The sequence below is a fragment of the Arabidopsis lyrata genome, assembly GCF_000004255.2.
Source record: "Arabidopsis lyrata subsp. lyrata unplaced genomic scaffold ARALYscaffold_6, whole genome shotgun sequence".
NCBI lineage: Eukaryota > Viridiplantae > Streptophyta > Magnoliopsida > Brassicales > Brassicaceae > Arabidopsis > Arabidopsis lyrata.
This window is the reverse complement of record NW_003302550.1, coordinates 1,861,470-1,888,613: the sequence shown is the minus strand read 5'-3', so window position 1 is coordinate 1,888,613 and position 27,144 is coordinate 1,861,470. Positions and strand designations below refer to the sequence as shown.

The following is a 27,144-nucleotide window of genomic DNA, read 5'->3' as shown; positions in this document are numbered from 1 at the left end:
AGTGGTGAACCGGAAATCGAATCGAACCGAGAAGTTTTGCACGAATATGTTGTGAGAAGGAAACCACCTCTCACACGTCTCCACGTGGCATATTCCCCTTCACTCCGCTTCAGGATATTTCAGTTTTTAAAATGATCAAAACGGTGTCGCTTTTCTCTGCGTTTGAGAGTAAAAAGCTAGCTTGACCGGAGTTTCTTGTCTTTTGCTCCAATCTCCGGCGAGCGATGGCGGTCTCAGCTTTCCGTGGCACGCGGTTACCGTTATTTTACCATTCTCAGGTCTACTTGTTTTCTATTCTCACTTTCCTTCCCTGAAGTCGTTTCCTTTATCTGCTCTTTAAGGCTTAGCTCCTTTTACTTCTCTGCTCAATCTCGATAGCTTCATTTTGCAGTTTCCCGTCGCGAGAACTGTATCACGAACGTCTAAGAAGATGATCGGAAGCAGGAATTTGAAGGGTTTTGTTATTTCGGCTCAGTATTCGCAAACGCAGGACCTTTTCACTTCTCGTCTTCAAAGTACGGAAATTTCCTGCTTTTTGTAAACTGAATCTCACTGTTTACATTTATGATGCTGAATTATATCTCGTTAGGGTGTTTTTTTTTGCTAATTGGATTTGTTTTGTAAATCTACTTATCAGAAATACGTTGCTTTTGTGAAGACGGTTAATTGATCCATGTATTTGTTTACATGGCTTTTGATGCAGGCCAGATAGAGAAGTTGCCCAAACTGGTTGAGGATATAATTCAGACATCGATAAACACAGGTCCACGCGGTGTGACACGCCTTGTCCAAGGCGTTCAAGCCTTTGTAGGGGTTGGAGGAGAGTGGCTAAATGATTTATCTAAGGTGCCTGTTAATCTTATTTATAGGTTTCATATATGTTTCAAGTAAAAAGTTCTTAAATTTTGTTCATAACACTTGACACTTCCTGTCAGCTGAAACTATGTTTTTTTCTTTCTTATGGCTTCGAACTATCTTTGATTGCTAACTACTTTCTCACTCGCTGCAGTCTACAAGCGCGTCTGGTGGATTACCAAGTGAATTGCAGCTTGGCCTACTGTCTCCTCTATACTTGAGGAGACTCTTTGAACGCATGGGAGCTACTTACATTAAGCTGGGCCAGGTAAATCATGTTGCTAAATGTAAAGCATATTGTATCCTCTGATGATGTCATGTAAATATCTAGAAACATGTGAAGTGTATGTCTAAAGTAAGCCTATTTTGTTGTTTCTCAATATATTTCCCATTCTATAATGTATCTTTTGAATTTGTAGTTTATAGCATCTGCGCCAACTTTGTTCCCACCAGAATATGTCAAAGAATTTCAGAACTGCTTTGACAAAGCTCCTCCTGTGCCATTTGAAGAAATTCGTAAAATCTTGCAAGAGGATCTTGGGAGACCCATAGAAAGTGTATACGAATATGTTGACCCTACACCAATTGCATCAGCCTCAATAGCACAGGTGTGTTCTTCTGCTTCTACTTCATTGATCGAAATTCTTTTTTTTCATGTACTCTTCTTCTGCTTAAGGGAATCATCATGACCAGGTCCATGGTGCAAGGCTTAGAGGCTCCCAAGAGGATGTAGTGATTAAAGTCTTGAAGCCTGGGATAGAAGATTTCTTAGTGGCAGATTTGAACTTTATCTACGTTGTTGCTCGTATATTTGAGTTCCTTAGTCCTGAGTTTAGCCGTACTTCACTGGTAAAGTCCTCTGTACTTAATTTGCAGTCGCTCCTAAGATACTCTCTAAACCATATACCCTATTGATAGGTTGGTATTGTCAAAGACATTCGTGAGTCAATGCTTGAGGAAGTAGATTTCAATAAGGAGGCTCAAAACATTGAGGCCTTTAAGAGATATCTTGAAACCATGGGGTTGACTGGGCAAGCTACTGCTCCAAGGGTGTACAAGTTCTGCAGCAGCCGGCGGGTACTTACAATGGAGAGGCTATATGGAGTTCCTCTGACTGATCTAGACTCTATAAGATCACTTGTTTCCAGTCCTGAGAACAGCCTTATTACCGCGCTTAATGTGTGGTAAGATCTTTGAAATTCAATATTAAAATTAAGATTGTTCCTCCTCCCAAATGTAGCCCGTTAGTAACATTGATCTTCATATGATGTAACCTGCAGGTTTGGAAGTTTACTTGCTTGTGAAAGCTTCCATGCTGATGTACATGCAGGAAACTTATGGCTGTTGCGTGATGGGCGGATTGGGTTTCTTGATTTTGGTAAATCATACTCTCTCAAGCCTAATCAGTGCAACATTTCTTGCATTGCATGTGACTATTCAGTTACTCGGAGCGACCCTACCACCTCTGATTCATCTATTAATGCATGAAAATGCAATTTTATCCCATCAATAGTCTTCCTTTTTTTGTTGGTAATTTTTGGTGTATTCAAGCAAGTATCCACATTTTTTTCAGGCATTGTTGGTCGGATATCCCCCAAAACATGGGATGCTATGGAAGTATTTTTAGCGTCTATTTCAACTGAAGAATATGACTCCATGGCCTCAGCTTTGATTCAAATGGGCGCCACAAACAGAGATGTTGATGCCAAAGCTTTTGCAAAAGACTTGGAAAAGATGTTCTCATCTATCCAGGCAAGAAATTTTACTCTTCACTGACTAAGATGACCCTCTGTAACCAGCTTGATTTGCTTTCAGAACTGTAGTGCAAAATAATTACAACAATTTTCGCTAATCTTATGGAGAAAAGTGAATCTCTTCTTGCAGGAACTAGATACAGAGATAGTAGTGGCTACAGCTCGTGGAACAAATTCAGACACAACTACTGTTGCTGCTAACGTAGTTATGGATGAGAGACAGATGAATGCTCTTTTCCTCGACCTGGTAAGCACTAATTAGGCGTAACTTGAAGGATTTTTTTTTGGCTTGAAAGATGTTAGGATACAGAAGTTGCATTGATTCAAGTTAAGATAAACACCGGTTTGAGAGTGCATAGAGTTGAAAATAAGTTTTCTTCCTCTTGTAGGTGCGTGTTAGCGAATCATATGGGCTTAAGTTCCCGAGAGAGTTTGCACTTCTGTTGAAGCAACTTCTGTATTTCGATCGATACACGAGACTGTTAGCCCCAAACCTGAACATGCTGCAGGATCAGCGGATTTCTATCGCGTCCAACAAGAGGACGAATCGATATAAGCACAGCTTCAAATAAGTTCATACAGATATACTTCACTAAACCTATTCAAACTTTTTATTTATTTACTAGTGGTAAAGTTATAGTAGATTGATCAAGCCAGGAACAATGATGAATTTAATCTTGTTACAAACATATCATGACTATATACAACAGATGAACAATATCTTCTTCATATCTTCTTCTATTTTTTTTGTATAATTTTGCACAAGTGACATGGTTTCTACTTTAAACAAAAGTGCAGAAACAAATCTTTTACCTATACACAGATGTGAAAAAAAGAATGATAAACCAATGGCAAAACTTTCCATCTGAGAAGTACATAGTTCTCGTTGCTTCATCAGAAGCAGAGATCTATACAGAAGGAGGACGCTGTGAAGCTTTAAAGACTTGGCTTACAGTAGAATATCCCATTAGTCGGTGAAGCGGAGAACCTCTAGACACAGGTAGCTCCTCATCCTGAACAGAGGATCTCAGCTTTTCAGGTTTGGAGGGAGCTTTGTCTCTGGGAGACTCTGATGTTGAATTGCTATTCCTATTAGCATTTATGTCATGTGTTACTGCAGGAACTAAATGAGTTCTGGATTGAAGTGAGAATCTGAGAACAGAGGTGCAAGTGCCGCATCTGAGAAGATGATGCTTCCTCTTGAAAATGAGAAAGTCTACAGGAAGCTGCAGGTTTTCTGAGCAACTGTAACAGCTAACAAAAGGTGCCCCACCAGCTGTTGGACGGACATGACGCTTGGCCACACGTTGTCTCTCTTTTAGACGACGGGTCTGTAACTCATGGTGGTGGCCAGCATGTCTATTACGATGATGATCCTCCACGTCTGAGACTATCTCGCGCCTCCATCTCCGATGATACTCAGGTTGTTCCATTGGTCTCTGTGGACTTGCAGAATATGAACTGTAAGAATTATGAAGCTGACCTGAATACCAACCGCCATGGTTTCTTCCCATCTCTCCTGAGATCCTACTTCCTTGGCCCTGACCTCTTGCCCTCGGGTTGTTGTGATACATATAGTCAACAAATTCGTGGTTCATGCCTCCAGCGTATGAAGGCATTTGAAGCGAGTGTGCACGGGAATAGCGATCAAACTCATCATGTGACGGATATGACGGGCTTCCACGTGTGTATGGTTCTCTCGGATAGAAAGGCATGTCAGGTCCGAATTTGTTCTGTCACATGTCTCCTCCCTTGTCTGCCAAGACGCCCTCCTGGTCCCTCTAGTTGCAGAGACCTGTTCTGATGCCGCTCGTTATATGTGGTAATCCCATTGCGCCTATCCTCAGAGAAAGGGGAGGAGGAACTAGCGCCTTGCTCCTTATACCCAGGATATCTATGCATCTCAAATTTGCCTGATCTTATTTTCTGAAGAGCATTCCATTGTTCGTTATCATCGAGAAGTTGGTCTTCCCTTTCATCAGACGAAGACTCACTCCCATCATAAGCAGAAGAAGTCTTGTTTGCAGGATAATCAAGTTGGCTTTGCTTCTCTTCAACAGGGGAAGCATCAGGTGAGATCTCAGCATTACCAGATGAATTACTCGCTCTTGCAGCCACCACATCATAAGCAGGAGTCTTGTTTGCTAGAAAATCAACTTGGCTTTGCTCCTCTTCAACAAGGGAAGCATCTGGTGAAATTTTAGCGTTACCAGATGGATTACTCGCTCTTGCAGCCACCAAATGATCAACACTCAAGCTTCCAGAGCTAGCCCCAGATCCTGCAGCTTCTGCCACGCTGTTCATCATATGAGACTCCAATCTGGAATTGTCTCCTCCTTCATTCTTCTCAGAATCACCAACTGAACGTTCCTGCTCTTGAATTTCATTTGTCCCATCTCCATTCGATAACTCTAACTCATCAAGCTCCTTCTCCGTAGAGTCCATTGATGCATTCCTACCTTCCTCATTCTCTTGGCCCGCGGAACGACCTGCGGATGACGGAAGAACCGTGTCCTGCCCCGAGCTGCTGGACATATTGTTGGTTTCAGGTACGCTTCGCGGCTCATTAGCTTGAGCCCTCTCTGTCTCTCCTGCACTTGGTGTACTGTTTGGAGCAGTGTTTCGCTTTTTCGCTGAATCAAAGAAGCAACAAACAAATTCAATAACTGATAGAGATCATGCCACAAAACACAACTTGGTTTGAGCTCAGAAAAAACAGAGGAAATCCAAACAGATGGACCAACCAGGACTAGAACAAAGCCAGATTTAGGAACAGAGTTCACATTTTAATCAGAGGCAAAATCGAAATGGAAAGTTGCAGAATTGGAGAAAAACAAAGACCTTGAAGAATGGCGGAACAACCACCACACTGATAAACAGGAACATCTTCGTCTTCCTGTAGAATCTTAAAGCACTTGGGGCATTTCACCAACCGGATTTTCTGACCCTTCTGGCTCGCCATTGTTGGTACCAAATTCAATGACTTAACTCTACTTTTTTTTTTTTTCTTTTTTGGTTTTAACTAACTCTACACCTACTTAATCAGAGAATCATCATCAACAGAACCAAGAACCCTAATAAACAGAGAGAGAGAGAGAGAGGAACCAAAGTAAAAAAGATTGAAACTTTGTGAAGTTGTTCAAAGTTTCTAACAGAAAAATTGGAGCGGAGACCAGAGGAAGAAGGTCAACGCGGTGTGACTTTTAAAGTTTGTTGAAGAGAAGAAATGGTATAACCCGGTTCTGAGAGCTGGTTACGGATCCGGGTAGGGATGAGAAATGGCGAGAAGCAAAGATTACATGATTCAAGAAGCCATGATAAAAGATATCATAAGATCCTCCACAGAAGAAAGAATCAAAGTAAAACTCTTTGCAGAGACTTTTAACTCGAGAGATTGTAGAAGAAGAAAACCCAGAAGTTGAAGATTATATAGAGAGAGAGAATGAGAGAGAGGAGAATTTCTTGTCGTGGGGGCGAAGTAGAAGAAGAAGAGGAATTGAGAGAACAGAGACAAAACTTAAAACCAAATCGTTGGACGGACTGTTTTTTTTTTTACTTATGGTTTCTCTCTTTTCTTGTTTTTTCCTCTGAGAAAAGTCTCTCTTTTTCCGTGTCAAAAAAGTTTTTTCTTTTTAAAATCTTTTGAGGAATTTTTCGATATCTTTTTTATTCTTGCAAGTCAATTAGAATTTAGACACACAAAAAAAAAAAAGAGCATCAACGACTCGTTCTCTAATCAATATTCTTTCTTAAACAAAACCCAATTTGTTGATCTTTTCAAAATACTGTATTGGCCCAATGTTTTAAAAGAAAGCATCTGCAACAGAGATTTGTTCGAAGAAGTCTAAGAAGATAAGAGAAAGAGTAAATTGGGTTCTCACCTAATAAATTTTTGGATAAGAGTTATAAATGGAATGGCATTGTTAATGTCGGCGCCTGTTTCATTTATTTTGGATAGAGAAATTTAGCCCCACTATACTATACTACTTCCATTTTTATCATTTATTGATTCCCATATCCTTTTTTTCTTACTTTTACCATTACATTCTTAAATCTTTTCTGACATTGGAAGTTTTGATTTTAGTTCTGTTGTGTGTTTGAATTAAAAGGAAAATAAAATATTACTCTTCCACATATTACTTTTCCTGAAAAGAGTTGTTAGTATATTACCGTGAATATTGAAAAGAGTTGTGTTCCACTTCCACATATCTATTTTCGACAAAAAAAAACTTAAGGTTTCCTTGGACCTGACAAAAAGCATAATGATTCTTAAATTTTTCATACATATATCATTGGTCCAATCTAACGGCCTTTTTCTTAACTTTTATTTTTAACCAGACAATTTGAGTCTTTTGGTTCATAACCTTTTTAGGTATGAAACCAGTTTTCGATGATTATCATATATAGCACCTACAACGAATTTGAAATCGATAGCAACGTGACAAAATATTAATCTTCAAATTGGTTCATAAAGTTATAGGGAACTTTTGAAAAATAAATGAATACAAACAAGTTTTGTAGGGCTATCAAAAGTAGTATTAACTATCTGTATATTACATTATATTTCTTAATAACAATATGAAAAACTAAGGTAATGGTCGACAGACTCGGTCTTTTATCGTTTTCTGCTGTCTAGTTTCTCTACTTTCTAGATTATCGTTTTGGCTTTGTGATTCTATAAAAAAAGTCAACCTTTGTTGTGGTGTCCTCCTATTTCCTTGTAGACTTAGAGGTTACTTCAATATTTGTTTTCTCTGCACAATCCGATGACAACGGGATACGATCCACAAATCAAATCAAATCAAATCATTCGAGTCTTCTTCACATATTACACAAATTCGATTATGTGTTGACTCTTTAATAGAGTCAATAGTTTGGACCACTACATGGTTTGTAAATGTTTATTTATATCTCAAATGGCTGTTACCTAAAATTCAGGACATGAACAAAAACCATCTTACTAAAAAAAGTCAAAAATAAAGTTTCAAATGTATAAAAGATAATATTGGAGGTCAACTCTCATTTGAAAACCTTCATATATATATATATATATATATATATATATATATACTAGATGTTAACCCGCGGTACACCGCGGGCCTATATTTTTGTTAAATATAAATTAAAAGTTTAATTTATTAAGATTATCTACAGATATAACCTATTGTTTTGTTTGATTTAAATATATTATATATATATATATATATAGTGTACGCTTAGTATGTTGTAGGTTTCAATTTTAAGATATAGAAACGAAAACATACAGTTCATTAAGCAACTCTATATAGCAGATTTGAATATGAATTTATTTTGTTGTTTGCATTTTAGGGACTGACCTGTGGTACGCCGTGGATCGATTTCTTATAACTAAAAATTTTAAAGTAAGTTGTATTTGTTTTGTTAATATTATTTGTTTGTTTATTGTTTAAAATTGTATTATTGTAGTCCCATATTAATATCTAACAATACCCATCATACCATAGAACATGTCTCGTGAAATTAAACATCATTTTATCAGTTTTAATAATATTTTATTTAAAAAACATATAATCCGAGTCAATTTAAAAGTTTGCTTTAAATAGAATTTAAATATATATTTAATTGTTGTAGAGTTCAAATATTATTAATATTATAAACTTTTTATAGAATTTAAATATTGTAAATGTTTTATAAAATTAAATATCTATAATGTTTAAATTTCTTATAAATTTTTATAAAGTTTAAATATTTATAATATTTGAAACTTCATAAAAGTTCTAATATTATAAATAATTTATGCATTTTATAAAGTTTAATTTTTTTAAAAGTATAAACAATTATCATATTTAACTTTTAATAAAGTTTTTATATTTATAATAACTTGAAACTTCTTCAAAGTTTCAATTTTTAAAAATAAATAACCGGAGTAAACCGGATAACAATTTTATATTGGTGAGATTTAAAATTATTTCTCATACTAAAAGATATATATTAATTTACTGACACCACAAATACCATAGCTTAATCTTGTGGGATAAAATAAAATGTTCAATGTTATGTTCTCTAAATCTTTAAATATAAATTCTGAAAACTCTGGTTACTATGTTATGGTGCAAGTAACGTTAAATAGAAAAATAATGATTTGCCTTTCATGTATTTAGTATGCATATTTTGTGGTTTCTATTCAGACAATTATTTTGTCAAACAACCGACAACCATAAAACTTAGTGAGAGAAAAATAAAATAATAAAAAAATCAAAATGTAAAATTTTAATAGATTATCTATATATATATAATCTATTGTTTTGTACAATTACAATGTTTTAAGTTTCACGTTTTGTACAATTACAATTACAATTACAATGTTTTGTACTAATACTACAACTTATTTATAGTACTAAAACTACCCAACCCCATATAAATAAAATTGGGCCTAAATAATTTGTCAAACCAATCCATCACATACAACCCAAATATTTTGTCTAACCCACGAGGCCACGACACAACCTAACCTAGATCTAAAACTATTTCTCTCCGACCACTCTCCCACCATTAGCCGACAAAAGCAACCGCCTCCGGTCGTATCCACCACCGTCGCAACCCATATCTCACCGCAACTGTCACACCGTTCCCTTTACTCATCCACCAAGCTGAAGCTCTATTACCCACCGACCACCGTTGCACCAACAACTCACCGTCGCCGTCACAACCATTCCCTACCTGTACACAACATCACCTGAAGCTCGATGACAAACCGTTGCAACAATCTCTCCCTTCGACATCTATATTCACCAGAGACTCAAAAGTAGCAGCCATATGAAGACGAAAAAGGTGTGTTTAATGGTTTTTTGTAAATCGTGGCTTATTTGTGTTTGATGATGTTAATTGACGTTTAGGTGTAGAGTATTTATAGGGTCAAAATTAGGTCACTAATCCCTATCACTTCACGCAAAAAATATTCGATGTAGCAACAAATTAAAGATAAAATCTTTGGATTCGTTAGTATTTTGGAATATGCCAAGATTTTAATTTTTAAGAGTCAAAATTTTGTTTCTTTAAATCGATTTTGTAGAGATATTGCGGAAAAAAAATCTCCGAAAATGAAGGTGGTGAGTATAATTAGTTGAAAGATGAATCCGAAAATGAATGTGTTGATTAATTAGTTGAAATACGAAATCTTGGAATATATATTTTAGAAAGAAACCATAGAGATTTTTATGGAGAAGAGTCATAACTTTGTTTCTTAAAATCGTTTATTTACAGATATTGTAGAGAAGAAAAATCGGAAATGGTATGTTGTGAGTCAATAAATGATTGAAGAAATCTCGGGTATTAGAGGCAATATCTCAGTTTGAATTTAAGACAACTTTCCTATAATTTCTTATCCAAGATCCGGATAGAGTTAAACCCGGGTAAAATCCGGATCCAAATGAATTAATGCAAAAAAACCCTGTAAAAATATATATGTAGATATATATATATATATATATATATATATATATATTGTTCTAAATTGCTATTATTTTCTATTTACTGTGTTCCCATTATGTTTCGTGAACACATGAAGTTATGGACCTTATGGTATTGAATAGGATGAATTTTCTTTTAGTTTTTGGTTTAAAAATCATTCTATTGATCAAGTTCTTGAAATAATAAAAAATTTACTAACTAAAAAACTTGTGACAGCATGCTTATATTCGCACAACGATTGCAATCATAACTGGCTACTGTAGACGATTTAAATGATAAGAATATCCAATTCTTCTATCTATGTTTTGGAGTGTTTATATTCTTTTTACTTGAAAATTTCCGATTTATAAATAAAGAAGACAACTCAAAGCAAAAAAAAAAAAACAATTCTTTTACACCTGAGATCTGAAGTTCTTTATATTAAATACATGTCTTTAATTAATAATAGATTCCATATGAAAGAATTAAAGAAAGTAAGATAAAAAAAGGGCCCATAGTAACCTTTTCTTTAGCTATCTTTTAAGATTGATAATTGATTTTGTTGTTGTTGTATCTAACTAATAAAGTTCGTAGCCAGCGGTCTTGCAAAGTCGTTTCACACACTCACACATGCAATCACATTTACAACTTTAATACTACCATGAAAGCATAAACTAAAGCAATCAAATTAAAATATTTGCATGCGCGTACTTCATTACGCGGTCGAGCATTTATCGTTACATATGGTGATATGGAGGAAAATTTACGCAATGGACCTATCAAAGTATAACTTGAGAAATTTTCATTTTTTTATTTGGTTATAAGCTGAAACAAAGTCATGTTGAAGATGACCATTCCTGATATAGTCAAACCTTAATATAACTATTAAAAAAAAAAAAAAACAAATAGAAAATCTGTTTGACCAAGACACAAAATATTTCACCACGAAATAGAATTGGAATTCGGAGCATATACATAAACGCAGAATAAAAACCAGACTCATTCAACTTTGATTTTGGTCATATTAGTTCTCAGGTCTAGATTTAGTTTTTAATTTTCATATTTTTCTCTGGTTCGAGCGAGAAGAATAATTTGTTTTTGTGTTCACTAAATTTTTCTTGACAAAACACATAAAGCAGGAATAAATGTCAATCATAATTGAGTCCTTAGTATTTCACATTAACTCCAATTCTTGCATTGAGAGAGTCAACCAAGTTGCGATATTGGAGGATTAGGTTTGTGTTTGGCTTTTGACCTTTTCTTCTCTCGCTTTTAATTACTTAGGCTTTACGTCATTATGTCATAAGCACAAATAAAAACTTCAGACAGAAACACCTGTAGTAAGTTCAAAATTACTTAAATAATCACACAAAACCACATATATAAAAGCATTTCCGAGCTAGAATTTCATATAAATTCTTACTAAAGAATCTGAAGATTAAGGTCTGAGACAGAACATAACTCACAATGACTCAAACATGATGAGACAAAGAAAAGAGACATAAGACTGTAACGACTAACGAGTAAACAAATGATAAAGAGTATTCAATCCAAACTCACACGACGATGGTTGCGTGATGTTGCTGGTTATTACCCGAAAGAAACCTCAAAAGCTGTCTATATCCGCTTTTGTAATGATCCAGAGAGAAACAAAGCTGTCTAATCGCCTCTCGTTTCTCTTCCTCTCCTTCTGATATCGCATTCCTCTGCAACTCTGCTTGCTTCTCCAGTTCCCACACCGTAGCTCTCAGTTCCTCCACAGTTTTCTTAGCCTTACTCTGCATCTCTGCTTCATTCTCCAGTTCTTTAACCACAGCTTTCAGTTGCTCAACAGTGTTCTTGGCATTTCTTGATTCAGACACAAGCTCGGTCTGCTTATAGACCAGTTGGTTAAGTTGCTCCTCCATTTGCTGAATTTGGATGTCTCTTGATCTCATCTCTGCTTTTAGATTGTCTACTTCAGCATAGACTCCATCTTTCTCTGCCATTAACATGTCGTACCTCAGCTTGTGCTTGTCGAAATCTTTGTTTAATGCTTCAATATGCTCACCACGTGTAGCCAAATCTGTCTTCAATGCATTGATTTCAGCTTGCAACTCAACCTCTTTTCTCTGCATCTCCATTTTCTCTGCCTCATAATGCTTAATCTGATCTTCCAATACCTCACCGTGTGATTCGATTTCTCTGACCGGAGCTTTAAAGGAAGTCTTGTTCTCTAACAAACCAGCAATATCAGTCTGCAATTTTGTTATCTCAATAGAAAAACTTTGCTGACAATCACACAACATTTCCCTTAGCTTGGAGATCTCAGCATATGACACATCTAAACAGTCCCTACTCACCTCAAGTTCAGTTTCCAAATCAACCACCTGTCTTTGCACCTGGAGAACTCGTCTTCTCTCAGCCTCAATAGCTATGTCCCTAGTCTCAATTTCTCCCTGAGCAGTTTCAAGCTCAGCACATAGATTCTCGGTAAGCAGAACATCAGATTCTTTCTTCTTGGTCTCACCCTTAAGCTTCTCAATCTCTTGTTCAGATTCTTGGAGCTTCAAACTCGTAGTCCTTAGCTCTTCCTCACACTGGACATATTTCTTCATCAAGTCATCATAATTCATTTGTTTTTCAGCAGCTAAGTCATGGCTATCCATTGCCCCTGGTGAGACCAGGTGATGGTTAAGAGATGAGTAAAAGGCCTCTGTTTCCGAATCTAACTCGGAATAAGAAAAGTCGGAATCATGATCCATTGTATCAGACTTGGGAGTTACAGGAGGAGAAGATCCATTGTGGTCTGAAACTTGACAATTGATATGTCTAATAAGACTTTTATGTTTGAAGAGAAACACAAACAACCAAGATACATGAATGAATTATACGATTATACCTGTTGAGATTTCCACAAAAGAATTAGAATTATGTGGTGAATCTTTCGTGACTTCAACTGTTGTAAAATCCATCTACACTTAAACGAAAGAAAACTAATCAAGATCAAGGAAAAAATCAAACTAACGAGAACATGATGATGTAATAGAAAAACCCTATAAGTACAGAAGATAAGAGATTAAGATAGAGAGATATACGAGATATGAAAAGATATTTTTTGTTTTTGTTTTGATACTCCTAAGATTTAGCTATAACTAAATGTATTTATATTATCTCTAGCTACAACAATTGTCATTTAAAATTTTCCAAAAAACAAATTAAAAATTGTGATAATAAACTATCATGAAGAGCTAACTAATCGAAATCTCAGGAATAAAAAACTAGGGTTTCGTAAATGTTAAGACTTTCTTCTTCTATGTAACAAAATTGTACTTTTTCACTACATGTAAACAGAAATAATAACTATAGTTTGCAACAAGAAAAATAAACTTTTGAACAAATTTGATCACCAGATGAAGAAAATAGAAGAACCCTTCATAAATCTCAGAAAAACAGAGTAAGTAACTCAGATCATAAGATCTACAAAACCCATCAACAGAACAAGCAAAGATCTAACCCTGAATTACGTAGGACCAAATAAACATGAGATTCACTGACCTTGAAAAATTGATCTGATCGAGGGAACAAAAGAGCAGATTAACAGGGAAAGTGATGGGGAAACAAAGGAAGGTTTAAGTAGAGGATTCTAGGGTTTGAGAGTTACGAAGCAGAATGTGAAAAGGTATAAAGGGACGGACGACAAAGAGGAGGGAAGATTTGTCGAGTAGCGAAGAGAAAGTGGCGCTCTTTGGGATTCAAATGTTTGCCATTTTCTTCTTTTGTTTATCTGACAGTCTGTTCTTTGCTGCCCAAGTGGCCACACATCTTCACATGCACCACCCGTTTATCAAGTTTGACCTATTAATTATTGGGTTCGGTTCTATTTAGTTTTCTCTCGTAAATAACGTAAACCGAACATATATATATATATACCAATTTTGTCTGCAAAGTGCAACAAACCCATTTTGTCGATTCTGTTGGGCTTTGATGATACTGACGTTGGACCTTTGCTTTTCGGCCCGCTGGTTTTAGCCTATATTGATATTTGATACTACTAGTAAGTAAAGTATCACTATCAATAATATATTTTAGACTAATCCGTTGATTAATTTTTTTTGTCGGCAAATATTTTTTGAGTTTTATAGGTAAGAAAGTAAGTGACGATGAATATCCTTTAACCCCACTACTTGTGCTTTGTTTTGTTCTTCACACTACTATTTTAGTATCACTATCAATTAATATTTTGATTTAGTCACTGTCTAGACTAATTCGATGATCTAATAATTTTCCTATATATTTTCAAGATTTATCGGCCATTTTCACTTTTTTACAGTCACAGTAAACTGTAACTAAAAAAAATCGACTGTGGAAGTTGTCGGTGGTGGTGGTGGTTGTTGCTTGGTTGGATTATGATTTGTGACAAATATATTAATATTTTAAAAATCAGAAAGAGTGACGAGCAGAGAGACAAATAGCTTGCTCTTTGCATCCTCTAAAGATTCTCCTCTTCGTCTTCCTTACTTATACATATCTCTCTGTAGAGAAGAAAGCTCGGATCCAGAAAGAGAGAGATTCAGAAAGTCACATCACCACTCCATCTTCAGATCTCATGGTAACTCTTCTTCACTCATGATGATCCATTCTCAGATTTGACTTCCTTTTACTCGGATCTCCTCAGATCTAATCGCGTTTACTGTTTTTGATAAATCCGAGCAGATTTGAACTATTTCGACGTTTCGGTGTTGGAAGCAACTAAGTGACGACGAATGGAATCCGAAGGAGAAACCGCGGTATGCTTTTGACTCTTAGCTTCATCATCATACTTCCTTTATCGAAATCAGGAATTATAGATACTGAAGTTGATTGATTTGGTTGTTTAATTGCGTATTGGAGAGATCTGGTTGCAATTTTCTGTTAAGGTTTCTAATTTTGGCTACTTGATTCGACTTAATTGTAGGGGAAGCCGATGAAGAACGTTGTTCCGCAGATTTGCCAGATCTGTAGTGACAATGTTGGCAAGACTGTTGATGGAGAGCCTTTTGTGGCTTGTGATTTTTGTTCATTCCCAGTTTGTCGGCCTTGCTATGAGTATGAGAGGAAAGATGGGAATCAATCTTGTCCTCAGTGCAAAACCAGATACAAGAGGCTCAAAGGTTTACTTTTGATCTCACTATTACTGAAATTTGATCCATTAACTGTCTTCATTGTTCATCGATAGTTTATCAGTATGTTTTGAATTTGTGGTATTTATAGCAATTTGCTAATTTCTGATTCTAGGTAGTCCTGCTATTCCTGGTGATAAAGACGAGGATGGCTTAGCTGAGGAAGGTACCGTTGAGTTCAACTACCCGCAGAAGGAGAAGATTTCAGAGCGGATGCTTGGATGGCATCTTACTCGTGGGAAAGGAGAGGATATGAGGGAACCCCAGTATGATAAAGAGGTCTCTCACAATCATCTTCCTCGTCTCACAAGCAGACAAGATGTAAGGCATTGTTGTTCATTCTTCCCTCTTAAGCATTTGCAACCTCTCGCGTAATTGAGTTTTGGAATCTGATTTTGTCATTTGTTTATTTACAGACTTCAGGAGAATTTTCTGCTGCCTCACCTGAACGCCTCTCTGTATCTTCTACTATAGCTGGTGGAAAGCGCCTTCCCTATTCATCAGATGTTAATCAATCACGTAAATATCCTTATTTTCTTACTATCCGGCCAACACATTTACTCGTACCGAGGCTTTTCGTTTGTGTCAAAACTCTAAACAATAAAATCTGTTGTTGTCATTCTCGCTGCAGCAAATAGAAGAATTGTGGATCCGGTTGGACTAGGGAATGTAGCTTGGAAGGAGAGGGTTGATGGCTGGAAAATGAAGCAAGAGAAGAATACTGGTCCTGTGAGCACGCAGGCAGCTTCTGAAAGAGGTGGAGGAGATATTGATGCCAGCACAGATATCCTCGCAGATGAGGCTTTGCTGTGAGTTCATGTTCTGTTATCTCGTTTGGCAGTCGTGGGTCCTGTTCTGCTTCAGGGTTATGACATTGCACAATCTGAGCATCTTTCCTATTAAGCAATGTCCTGATGCTTATTTTACAATTTTATTTATTTTGCAGGAATGATGAAGCGAGGCAGCCTCTGTCAAGGAAAGTTTCAATTCCTTCATCACGGATCAATCCTTACAGAATGGTTATTATGTTGCGACTTGTTATCCTTTGTCTCTTCTTGCATTACCGTATCACAAATCCAGTGCCAAATGCCTTTGCTCTCTGGCTGGTCTCTGTGATATGTGAGATTTGGTTTGCCCTATCCTGGATTTTGGATCAGTTTCCCAAGTGGTTTCCTGTGAACCGCGAAACCTACCTCGACAGGCTTGCGTTAAGGTAAATTATATTTCCCCATTCTTCTGAAGCATTATTCAAAGAATTGACTGCCTATAAGATTTCCCATTTTAATTTGATCATGCTCAATTTTGGGACAGATATGATCGTGAAGGTGAGCCGTCTCAGTTAGCCGCAGTTGACATTTTTGTGAGTACTGTCGACCCCTTGAAGGAGCCACCCCTTGTGACAGCCAACACAGTTCTCTCCATTCTGGCTGTTGACTACCCGGTTGACAAGGTGTCCTGTTATGTTTCTGATGATGGTGCTGCTATGTTATCATTTGAAGCACTTGCAGAAACATCAGAGTTTGCTCGGAAATGGGTACCATTCTGCAAGAAATATTGCATTGAGCCTCGTGCACCAGAATGGTACTTTGCTGCGAAAATAGATTACTTGAAGGATAAAGTTCAGACATCATTTGTCAAAGATCGTAGAGCTATGAAGGTAAGTTTGTAGTTTTCGTCATGCAGTCACCCTTACTTTCATTTCAGTATATTGCATATTGACCTTTTATTTTCTTGCAGAGGGAATATGAGGAATTTAAAATCCGAATCAATGCACTTGTTTCCAAGGCCCTAAAATGTCCTGAAGAAGGATGGGTTATGCAAGATGGTACACCGTGGCCTGGAAATAATACAAGGGACCATCCAGGAATGATCCAGGTAAGAGAAATTGGTTTAAGTATGGAAATCGAGAAGGCTCTCTCTTTCTATCTCGATCTCTTCAGAGGTTCATTGTTGAAGTGCCATTTGTTGAATGCAGGTTTTCTTAGGGCAAAATGGTGGACTTGATGCAGAGGGGAACGAGCTTCCGCGTTTGGTGTATGTTTCTCGAGAAAAGCGACCAGGATTCCAGCACCACAAAAAGGCTGGTGCTATGAATGCACTTGTAGGTTTCTGATCTCGGAATTTTGACTTGTTCTTTCTCTGAATTTTTTTTGTTAGTCTAACCTGGGTACTTTTCAAATGAACAGGTTAGAGTTTCAGCAGTCCTTACCAATGGACCTTTCATCTTGAATCTTGATTGTGATCATTACATAAATAACAGCAAAGCCTTAAGAGAAGCAATGTGCTTCCTGATGGACCCGAACCTCGGAAAGCAAGTTTGCTATGTTCAGTTCCCACAAAGATTCGATGGTATTGATAAGAACGATAGATATGCTAATCGTAATACTGTGTTCTTTGATGTAAGTCACACTTATCTATACTTGCGTCTAATTTTCTGTTCTTTCAAATTGCTTTTAGACACGAATATACATTAAACACAGTTGCTTGAGTTTTGTTGTAACTTTTTGGTGATATGTTTTCCAGATTAACTTGAGAGGTTTAGATGGTATTCAAGGACCTGTGTATGTGGGAACTGGTTGTGTTTTCAACAGAACAGCATTATATGGTTATGAACCTCCAATAAAGGTAAAACACAAGAAGCCAAGTCTTTTATCTAAGCTCTGTGGTGGATCAAGAAAGAAGAATTCCAAAGCTAAGAAAGAATCGGACAAAAAGAAATCAGGCAGGCATACTGACTCAACTGTTCCTGTATTCAACCTCGATGACATAGAAGAGGGAGTTGAAGGTACAACTGTTTTTATTTCTTCTGTGGTTTTCCGTTATACCCTTATATTGCTGTTTGAGATATTGATCCAGGGGAGGGGGTTATTTATATTTGACAGTTCATGAAGAAAAGATCTTGAGCAAAATGCTTACGTTGTCTAAATAGTTTCCAGATAGATATCTCATCATGTCTTAACTTATTTGACATTTGTAAAACTCAGGTGCTGGTTTTGATGATGAAAAGGCGCTCTTGATGTCGCAAATGAGCCTGGAGAAGCGATTTGGACAGTCTGCTGTTTTTGTTGCTTCTACCCTAATGGAAAATGGGGGTGTTCCTCCTTCAGCAACTCCAGAAAACCTTCTCAAAGAGGCTATCCATGTCATTAGTTGTGGTTACGAGGATAAGTCAGATTGGGGAATGGAGGTATTATCTCATTTTAACTCCTATATGAAACTGCAATGTTCTGACATATCCACTTTGGCACTCAGTTTGTTTGTATTCTACGCTGTCTTTCTTCAGATTGGATGGATCTATGGTTCTGTGACAGAAGATATTTTGACTGGGTTCAAAATGCATGCCCGTGGATGGCGATCCATTTACTGTATGCCAAAGCTTCCAGCTTTCAAGGGGTCTGCTCCTATCAATCTTTCAGATCGTCTGAACCAAGTGCTGAGGTGGGCTCTAGGTTCAGTTGAGATTCTCTTCAGTCGGCATTGTCCAATATGGTATGGCTACAATGGGAGGCTGAAATTTCTTGAGAGGTTTGCATATGTGAACACCACCATCTACCCAATCACCTCCATTCCTCTTCTCATGTATTGTACATTGCCCGCCGTTTGTCTCTTCACCAACCAGTTTATTATTCCTCAGGTTTGACACCTCTTTCTCTCCCGATCTTTATAACAAACCATAATTACGGTCTGCTTTATTTAAAACCATGTTATGTTTGTCATTGATTCGTGAGACAGCAAATTGAAGAGATTTACGGTTTCAAAACCTGATTAGCTGGCTCTATTGTTCCTCTTTTGCAGATTAGTAACATTGCAAGTATATGGTTTCTGTCTCTCTTTCTCTCGATTTTCGCCACGGGTATACTAGAAATGAGGTGGAGTGGTGTAGGCATAGACGAATGGTGGAGAAACGAGCAGTTTTGGGTCATTGGTGGAGTATCCGCTCATTTATTCGCCGTGTTTCAAGGTATCCTGAAAGTCCTTGCTGGTATTGACACGAACTTCACAGTCACCTCAAAAGCTTCAGACGAAGATGGAGACTTTGCCGAGCTCTACTTGTTCAAATGGACAACACTTCTGATTCCGCCAACGACGCTGCTCATTGTAAACCTAGTGGGAGTTGTTGCAGGAGTCTCTTATGCTATCAACAGTGGGTACCAATCATGGGGACCACTCTTTGGTAAGTTGTTCTTTGCCTTTTGGGTGATTGTTCACTTGTACCCTTTCCTTAAGGGTTTGATGGGTCGACAGAACCGGACTCCTACCATTGTTGTGGTCTGGTCTGTTCTCTTGGCTTCCATCTTCTCGTTGTTGTGGGTTAGGATTGATCCCTTCACTAGCCGAGTCACTGGCCCGGACATTCTGGAATGTGGAATCAACTGTTGAGAAGTGAGCAAATATTTACTTGTTTTGAGGGTTAAAAAAACACAAAATTTACATTATTTTCATTGTTTTATTTGTTCACTTTTTTACTTTTGTTGTGTGTAATTGTCTGTTCGTTCTTCTGTCTTGGTGTGATAAATTTATGTGTAGAATATCTTACTCTAGTTACTATGAAAAGTTATAATTAAAGTGAAAGCGAATATTTTTTGTTTCTGTAATGAAAATGCAAGCAGTTATGATTTTTCATTCTTCATGTCGACCTAATTTCCTTTCTAATTGGATATTGACATTTTCTGGCTTAGGGAAAAGAAGTTAACTTCAGTTCCGTTTGATCATAAGCGCTAAACTACGATACAAAGCGAAATTATTTTAACAAAAACTCAAAGAGAAACAAAATCACAGGAGGAGAATTTGATCAGACGCACTAAACTACGATTCAAAGTAATAAGATAGAAGTAGAATTGATCAAAGAAGTTTTGGTGGGAATGAGAAAATCTTATTCAGAGACATTCGAAGTAGCCTCTGAGGATGTTATGTTTTGCTGTAACTGCGGCGACTGATCACATCTCCTCACATCTTCAATCATCCTTGCAACCTCTTCCATCTTTGGCCTCGATTCTGGATTCCTTGCGACACAAGCCAACGCTAGCTGAAGCATCTGAACCATCTCCTCTTCTATGTTCTGAAACTTCAAGAGCTCTACATCGAAAACTTCTGCAGTCCACTCTTCCCTCACAACAGACCGAACCCATCTCGGAAGATCAATGACGACACGCTCATCCTCCAGACCAGGCTGAGTTAAAGGTGTTTTCCCGGTTAGCATTTCGAGTATCACCACACCAAAGCTATAAACGTCTGACCTTTGACTGACTCTCCTCGTCTCAATAACTTCAGGAGCATTGTAGCCGATGGTTCGCGGTGTGTGAGTTGGGAGGTTGAAGAGTGTGACTAAAGATGTGTCCGATAGACATGGCTCAAGGTCTTCAGTGAGAAGTATGTTGGACGATTTGATGTCTCCGTGAACGAATTTCAAAGAGTGAAGGTAAGAGATTGCTTTTGAAGTCCCAGTCGCGATCTTCATCCGCGTTTCCCAGTCGACTCCTCTGTCTCCTCTGTTTCCTGTCCGACAAAATACAAAAAGGAACAATCTTTTTCGTGACCCACAAGCTTTACATTACCAAAAAAAGTTAGGTTTTGGTCTCTTTATGACTCACCGTGCATAATCCCGAACAAGCTTCCTTTCGTCATGTACTTGTAGACCAATAGCTTCTCGTCTTTCGAATAGTAATAAGCAAGGAGCGGTACAAAATTCGAATGCTGGTTAATCTTCCCGACAACCTCCATTTGCTGTTCAAACTCTTTCTTACTCGCCACAACTTCTCTTAAACGTTTCACCACTACCGCGGTTGTGTCCTCAAGCACGGCCTTGTAGGCCGTTCCGAAACTCCCTTTACCGAGAACTTCGGCAGAAGCTTTCAAGAGATCCTCAAGATCGAAATTGTAATTGCATCTCTCGAAAAAGAACAGCTTGTTCTTCTCTGGATCTTGAACTCCGCTCCCGAAATCCTGCGGTTTCTTGCTATTAACTCCACCTATCTGCGTTCGCCTTCCTTCACCGCCTTCTTCTTTCTTCGTCCTCTTCACCAGACAAACTAAGAAAACAATTCCAAGGAAAAGAACGGCTACAGAGCATCCGACTATAATGGCGATTATGTAAGCTTTACTCTGTCTCCTCCGAACAGGATGAAGATTCTCTGTCAACGGTCTTGGCAAATTTGAAGACGGAGAGATGGCTTTTCCGGAACATGGATTCAGAGGTAAACCACGTAGTAATGAGTTTCCGATGAAAGAATTTTCCGGCGATCCCTTGAAATGCTCAGGGATGGGTCCACTCAAGTTGTTATAGCTAAAATTTACAACTTTTACACTTGGGAGATCAAGAGAATCAATGGGGCCATCAAAAGAGTTGTTTTGAAGGTACAATACAGTGATCTGAGACAAGTTCCGGATACCGGAAGGAATGTTACCAGATAAAGAGTTATAAGACAAGTCCAAGACAACAAGATGCTTGGAGATCGACGGCAAAGAATTAGTGAGTTCGCCGGAGAAGTTGTTGTGTTGGAGATAAAGGTATTGAAGAGAAGGGAGTGAGAGAATATCAGAAGGTAAAGTTCCAAAGAGAGAGTTGGATCTGAGGCTAAGGACTTTGAGAGCGTCTAGTTTACCTAATGTAGCAGGAGGGATTGAGCCGTAGAGGCCAACTCCAGGAAGACGAACTGCTACAACGCGGCTGGTGGGGTTGGAGTCGTCACAGGTAATGCCGATCCATGAGGAGCAGAGAGAGAAGTTCTTGTTCCAGTTGAGTTTGGGTGGATGTGGGACTGATGCTGCAAAGTTGAGCAGGGCTTCTTCGTCTGATGCTAAATCGGCTGAAACCAAAACCGCGGTTGCTGCGAGTAACAGGAAGAAGAAGGAGGCAGCCGCCAAGGTGGTGTGAGAAGAAGTCATGGTTGAGATCTTTTGGTTACTCACTCCATGAAATGATCTGAGAAAGCTGAAATTGAGTTTCTTATGAAAATTTTGTTCTTAGTGTTTGTTTTCATGTGGTAAAGAGAGTTAAAAAGAAAAAGTGAGCTCAAATAAGATAAAAAAAACAATGATTAGTTGGTTTATATCCATTGTTAAGTAAGCATAATGGGTTGTATTTAATATAACAAAAAGTAGATTCAAATTCAAATAAATATGTAAAGGAAATAAAAAGCAAGACACCGCAAAGAAAGGAGGGAAAGAAAAGCAAAAGCATCCCATTTTTTGCTTCTTTCATTTGTTCTTTAAGAGACAAAAGACACTACAAATTAAAGGAATATTTTGCTTTTTCTTTTCTTTGCATGATACAGCATGCAGAAGGGTAGTGATCGATTTCATCAAATAATTCAACAATGTTATCAAAATTAACCGAAAATATAACCTAATGATCTGTCTCGTGTTGTAATTTTATTGGTCATTGACAGTATCCGATCCTGCTTTTGTGCATATATTTGGAGACACCAAAATTGATATAAAAGTTGTCCTAAAACATTTACCAAAAAAAGTTGGTTTAATGATGTTGTGTTTTGAAGAGACCCATCTGCATGACTTTTTTTAACCACTAAAAGAGTAAAGTGTGAATTTTGTATGGAGAGATTATTTACCAAACCAACCACTGCAAGTGGGGTCTGTGCATGTTTAAATTTGATAAATTGCATTTAACGGAATTAGGTGCATAAAGTTGAAGAACACAATTACACAAGAGAGAATCAAAGATTGACTTATGAGGATATAACACTGTGTGGCTGTACTATGAGTTTTGCTTTACAAGTCCCTCCAATTCATTAGGTTGGGTTGGTCTAACTAAACGAATATGATGAATAATGATGGATTATCAATCCATGAAGATTGACTATGAAGTGACATTAGTAATATGATTTTTGATGATTTTTCACCTGGGCCTCAAAGACTCATGATTGAGTTCTTTTGTTACTGTTAACACAATAACGCAATGCATTTTGCAGCAACCATCGATGCCAAACCTTTCTCCCTCAAATATCTAGATTTAGGACAAAACACATCTTCTGTTCTGAAACTTGAGGACTTACTTAATCCATTTATTACACGGACCATTGCTTGGCAACCGACTATATATGATATGTGAAGTATGGAGAGAAAGGAACTCTAGAATTCAAACTTTTGCCAGACTCTCGAGTCTCGACAGTCAAAATCTATAAGAAGATCCATATAACTTTTCGCAACAAAGCCTCATTCATAAGTCATTGCTTAATTTGCCTCTAAAAGCTTCTGAGATTCTACTAGTTTGATTTCAAGGATTCCCCCTTCGTTTCATCAAGCCAGCCGTAAGTAGGTTTTGGTTCAATCATTTTCTTTAATTTGTAAGGCCTAGGGTTTTTGTTTTTTTTTTGACCCAAAACATTGTATCCATTTAGTTTTATTGAAAACCCTTTCACAAATAGGAGTAACTAATAAATAAACATAACTTCATGTAAGTGGTTGGTGTCTTTATTTATCAAAAATATGTCTTAATGAAGACGTGTTTTTTTTTTTTGGTTTTTAATTTTGATTAAAGTATTATTTTAAGATTTGATATGGTTTGGACTTTGGAGTCTCTTCCTATTCGTACTCTATTAGGAATATTTTACCCTCGTGAATATTACCAAACTATAAACAAAGATTTGCCAACTTTTCATGAGAAGCGTTTGATATTCTAAAGTCTTGTCTCTTCGTTTCTTCTGTGAATCTGGTTGGAAAAAAGAAAGAATGAATTCGATGGTCTCCACTGTCCGTGGAATATTCACGCTTTCAAAATCTGATACTTCAAATTCGCCATCTGATGAAGCCAAGAGTGACTTGAAGGTGTTATCAGTAGCTTGGAACCAGGAATGGAGTGGTTTCATAGTTGGAACAAATCGCGGGTTCAATGTATATAGCTGCAAACCAATGATCAAGAAAAGCATCAGCCGTGAACCGCACGAATCAGGCTTCAAAGTCGCTGAGATGCTCTTCCTTTCTAACCTATTTGCTCTTGTTGGAAATGGTTATAACAATTCCGAGTATCCTCCTAACAAAGTCTTCGTTTGGGACGATCACAGATTTTGCTGCCTCCGTGAGCTCGCTTTTAAATCAGAAGTTATCGCCGTGAAACTAACGAGAGAACACATTGTGGTTGTCCTGAAACAAAACATCTATGTCTACACTTTCAACAACCTTAAGGTTTACCGTCTGATCGAAACTCTCATGAATCCGAAAGGACTGTGTTGCGTCACTCACGTTGAGTCGAAAGCAGTCTTGGCTTGTCCCGGGTTTCATCCGGGACAAGTTCAGGTCCACAACTTGAGACGGAATGTAATCAAATTCATCAAAGCACATGATTCTGCTATTGCTTGCATGACTTTTACTCTCGATGGAAGTCTCCTCGCAACCGCTAGCACGAAAGGAACCCTGATCAGGATTTTTAACGCAGTTGATGGTACTCTCTTACAAGAGGTAATTAACCCTAAACCTAAATTTTTTTTTCTTAAACTCCCTAAACCCTAGAGAAATTTTAGGCTTTGTTTTTATTTGTGATTATGGTTAGTTAATTACTTAAGTAGTTTGATATGTTTGGTTTTCTTGGTGAAGTAGTTGCGGAGAGGAATGGAAAGAGCAGAGATCTATAACGTTGCAATCTCTTCAAATCGGAAATGGGTCGCTGCGTCAAGTGAAAAAGGGACTCTCCATGTATTTCGTTTGAGACCTGACATTCTTAGTTTTAATCTGGCTTCTTCGTCGTCATTCATGAAAGGGATCTTACCGAAGTACTTGTACGAAAATGAACGGTCGTTTGCTCAGTTCTCGTTGCCAGCTTCCACCAAGTTCATTGTAGGTTTTGGATCAGAGAACACTGTTCTTCTCCTAGGCATCGATGGAAGGTAAGCTTTTTCTCTTTGGTTTCTATGACTTGACTTCACTTTGGCTCTTTTTGGAGTCTGACTGTTTTCCTCATCTAATTGTCGGAATCATCCCCCCGTAAATGTGAAGTTTCAGGAGGTGCAAATTTGATCAAGCAGATGGAGGGCAGATGGTGGAATTGGAACACAAATACTTCTTCTCCTTGCAAGAGACGGGCGACACAATGGGTTTGATGTGATCAACACAACGCATTTTCTTCTTGTAATAATTAATCTTCTCTTAAAACTCATCAAACCAGTACTATCCTTTTTCTTTCTTGTTCTATATTTCTTGTGAAGAATAATGTTGATTTCTTAATAAACTAGGGAGTGATAAAACCTCATATATATATGTTTGCTATATCACTTTTATGCATTGATATTTTAGATTTTATAACTATATTATCAGTTAGTTTATTTCGTGGATAAAGTTTATAAAAAACCATTTTCTGAAATAAGTTCAAATTCGTAATCGTATCTAAATATTGATTCTTATCACATGTAATATTGATGCTGTATGTTATAAATGATGACTTCAACCAAACGAAACATAATGGTGGATCATTTTAATCAAAACCTAAGACTGTCCAACAATTAACTCAATTCTTTCAAATTTTACTTATTTATGAGAAGGTTTTGTATAAATAAATTTGCGCATAATTCTGTTAATGTTTCCAACCTTGTCCGATCGTAAATCGAAGAAGACTCAACAAAACTCAAACAAGTTGAGTTACTCCATTATATAGACTATAGTATAATCAATTTTCAAAACCCATGAAGATTTTGATGAACGTTCTATAAATGATGAAAAAAATAGAGGAATCACTTGTGTCAAAACGCGAAAATGTGGTAACTGTACCAAACTGTATTAGATCTGCCTTTTAATTCCACAATATATTTAAATGTTTCAAATGAGTGCATGTTGAAACACTCTTTTGGCCTAAGCGATTCCATCAATCAAATGTTTCAAAGGAATGCATGTCTATGTAAGAGGACTTTTATAACACACACACAAATTATGTAAGAGGTTAAAAGGTTATTTGATAATTTGCGTGTGCATAACCCTTAACCATAGAATTGATACTCAACTATTTTTCCAAATTATTGCATTTGTCAACCCTTATTTTTTATCTCACCATTGATAACGACGTTAGGAATTTTGAAACGATTAGCTGTCTATTTATCTAAACTGCACATAAAATATAAAATGGTAACCTAAATACTTCGTGTCGGCAGCAGAATTGATGCTATTGTTTTCTTTTGTTCATGTCAACTTCTGTCTAAAAACATGTCGAAAAAAAAAACATGTCGATTTTCTGCATGAAAAAAAACAAGATGCCTTCTTCTTTATGGTCAATTAATGAAAATAGTCAAAATCTCTCGGATCTATATAGCATTTCTTAATTTTTTTCTCATGCTTAATTACTTTTCAAGTCTTTCCAATTCCAATGACTAGGAACCAAATATCATTAATTAAGAGCACATTTTCTATTTATATTGAGTCATTGATGATCTGCTAGAATGTTTCACATCAAAAATGAAGTGTAATCTAATATAGTACTAGTATATACTCCCTCTGTTTCAGTTTAATTGTCGTTTTAGGATTTAAATTTTGTTTCATAATAGTTGTGGTTTTACGTTTTCAATGCAAATGTTTGGTGAAAATTCCAGTTTTATCCCTACTGTTTTAATGTTTAGGCCAGTGTATTTTTTTATAAAATATATTAATAAAAAGTAAAACAGAAAATTTAATGATTTTCATAATTTGTGTGAAAAAACTTTAAACGACAACTAAAACGAAACGGAGGGAGTAATGAATATAAGCCAATTTATTCACTATTAATTGATTTTAAGTTAGAATTTTATGTTCTTAAAATATACTAAGATCTTGTTTGATCCGGTGGATGATTTCTCACTTTATGTTCCAGAAAATAATTACGGATCTCATATAATGTTTTTCCATTTTATAAAAAGATGGAGTTAAAAAAAAAGATATTACTAAAAACTTCGCTGATTTTCAGAGAGATGGTCTCCGATTGGATCTAGTATGTGAGTTTCTTTTCATTTGCTTTTGTCTTCCCTGCAAATCAGAAAGTCTTTCTCTTCTCC

At 36.9% G+C, this 27,144-nt stretch overlaps 6 protein-coding genes across 7 annotated transcripts; 3 read left to right on the top strand and 3 right to left on the bottom strand.

Moving 5' to 3' along the window:
* The first annotated feature begins 105 nt into the window (after positions 1 to 105).
* LOC9307214 (uncharacterized aarF domain-containing protein kinase At5g05200, chloroplastic) lies at positions 106 to 3,342 on the top strand. Its single transcript, XM_021020298.1, has 11 exons — positions 106 to 278; positions 392 to 515; positions 704 to 846; positions 1,010 to 1,123; positions 1,275 to 1,463; positions 1,549 to 1,704; positions 1,774 to 2,039; positions 2,136 to 2,233; positions 2,429 to 2,607; positions 2,740 to 2,856; positions 2,999 to 3,342. The coding sequence occupies exons 1-11, from the start codon at positions 225 to 227 to the stop codon at positions 3,179 to 3,181; spliced, it is 1,623 nt and encodes a 540-aa protein (XP_020875957.1). The 5' UTR covers positions 106 to 224; the 3' UTR covers positions 3,182 to 3,342.
* Positions 3,260 to 6,211, bottom strand: LOC9307213 (protein ENHANCED DISEASE RESISTANCE 4). The gene is given in 3 exon segments (XM_021020286.1): positions 3,260 to 4,330; positions 4,332 to 5,242; positions 5,451 to 6,211. Coding segments are annotated over 3 exon segments (1,845 nt in total). The 5' UTR covers positions 5,572 to 6,211; the 3' UTR covers positions 3,260 to 3,517.
* Positions 6,212 to 11,415: 5,204 nt separating this feature from the next.
* On the bottom strand, positions 11,416 to 13,859 carry LOC9309267 (protein NETWORKED 4B). 2 transcript variants are annotated; one of them, XM_021020327.1, is made up of 3 exons: positions 13,575 to 13,859; positions 12,919 to 12,991; positions 11,416 to 12,831 (listed from the first exon to the last, which is right to left on the bottom strand). In XM_021020327.1, the coding sequence occupies exons 2-3, from the start codon at positions 12,989 to 12,991 to the stop codon at positions 11,594 to 11,596; spliced, it is 1,311 nt and encodes a 436-aa protein (XP_020875986.1). In that variant the 5' UTR covers positions 13,575 to 13,859; the 3' UTR covers positions 11,416 to 11,593. The 2 variants fall into 2 exon arrangements, with proteins under 2 accessions (XP_020875986.1, XP_020875987.1); XM_021020328.1 differs by having other exon boundaries at positions 11,416 to 12,825; positions 13,575 to 13,858.
* A 478-nt stretch (positions 13,860 to 14,337) lies between these two features.
* On the top strand, positions 14,338 to 19,773 carry LOC9307212 (cellulose synthase A catalytic subunit 3 [UDP-forming]). Its single transcript, XM_021020254.1, has 15 exons — positions 14,338 to 14,628; positions 14,733 to 14,806; positions 14,974 to 15,169; positions 15,294 to 15,499; positions 15,595 to 15,697; positions 15,810 to 15,987; positions 16,125 to 16,391; positions 16,490 to 16,835; positions 16,916 to 17,053; positions 17,154 to 17,279; positions 17,365 to 17,577; positions 17,702 to 17,963; positions 18,163 to 18,365; positions 18,462 to 18,812; positions 18,974 to 19,773. The coding sequence occupies exons 2-15, from the start codon at positions 14,783 to 14,785 to the stop codon at positions 19,556 to 19,558; spliced, it is 3,198 nt and encodes a 1,065-aa protein (XP_020875913.1). The 5' UTR covers positions 14,338 to 14,628; positions 14,733 to 14,782; the 3' UTR covers positions 19,559 to 19,773.
* Positions 19,774 to 19,861: 88 nt separating this feature from the next.
* Positions 19,862 to 22,167, bottom strand: LOC9309266 (probable leucine-rich repeat receptor-like protein kinase At5g05160). Its single transcript, XM_002871095.2, has 2 exons — positions 20,770 to 22,167; positions 19,862 to 20,674 (listed from the first exon to the last, which is right to left on the bottom strand). The coding sequence occupies exons 1-2, from the start codon at positions 22,061 to 22,063 to the stop codon at positions 20,052 to 20,054; spliced, it is 1,917 nt and encodes a 638-aa protein (XP_002871141.1). The 5' UTR covers positions 22,064 to 22,167; the 3' UTR covers positions 19,862 to 20,051.
* A 110-nt stretch (positions 22,168 to 22,277) lies between these two features.
* Positions 22,278 to 25,261, top strand: LOC9309265 (autophagy-related protein 18e). The gene is made up of 3 exons (XM_002873151.2): positions 22,278 to 24,592; positions 24,731 to 25,017; positions 25,127 to 25,261. Exons 1-3 carry the CDS (start codon positions 23,867 to 23,869, stop codon positions 25,233 to 25,235), a joined length of 1,122 nt encoding a protein of 373 aa, XP_002873197.1. The 5' UTR covers positions 22,278 to 23,866; the 3' UTR covers positions 25,236 to 25,261.
* Positions 25,262 to 27,144: the final 1,883 nt, after the last annotated feature.

Coding starts and splice junctions, on each gene's coding strand:
- LOC9307214 (XM_021020298.1), top strand. CDS start 225: ATGGCGGTCTCAGCTTTCCGTGGCACGCGGTTACCGTTATTTTACCAT. Junction 1,124..1,274: donor CTTACATTAAGCTGGGCCAG/GTAAATCATGTT, acceptor TTGAATTTGTAG/TTTATAGCATCTGCGCCAAC. Junction 2,857..2,998: donor ATGCTCTTTTCCTCGACCTG/GTAAGCACTAAT, acceptor TTCCTCTTGTAG/GTGCGTGTTAGCGAATCATA.
- LOC9309267 (XM_021020327.1), bottom strand. CDS start 12,991: ATGGATTTTACAACAGTTGAAGTCACGAAAGATTCACCACATAATTCT. Junction 12,832..12,918: donor TTTTGTGGAAATCTCAACAG/GTATAATCGTAT, acceptor TCAATTGTCAAG/TTTCAGACCACAATGGATCT.
- LOC9307212 (XM_021020254.1), top strand. CDS start 14,783: ATGGAATCCGAAGGAGAAACCGCG. Junction 15,698..15,809: donor ATCAGATGTTAATCAATCAC/GTAAATATCCTT, acceptor TTCTCGCTGCAG/CAAATAGAAGAATTGTGGAT. Junction 16,836..16,915: donor AAGATCGTAGAGCTATGAAG/GTAAGTTTGTAG, acceptor ATTTTCTTGCAG/AGGGAATATGAGGAATTTAA.
- LOC9309266 (XM_002871095.2), bottom strand. CDS start 22,063: ATGACTTCTTCTCACACCACCTTGGCGGCTGCCTCCTTCTTCTTCCTG. Junction 20,675..20,769: donor CTTGTTCGGGATTATGCACG/GTGAGTCATAAA, acceptor TTTGTCGGACAG/GAAACAGAGGAGACAGAGGA.
- LOC9309265 (XM_002873151.2), top strand. CDS start 23,867: ATGAATTCGATGGTCTCCACTGTCCGTGGAATATTCACGCTTTCAAAA. Junction 24,593..24,730: donor ATGGTACTCTCTTACAAGAG/GTAATTAACCCT, acceptor TTGGTGAAGTAG/TTGCGGAGAGGAATGGAAAG. Junction 25,018..25,126: donor CTCCTAGGCATCGATGGAAG/GTAAGCTTTTTC, acceptor GTAAATGTGAAG/TTTCAGGAGGTGCAAATTTG.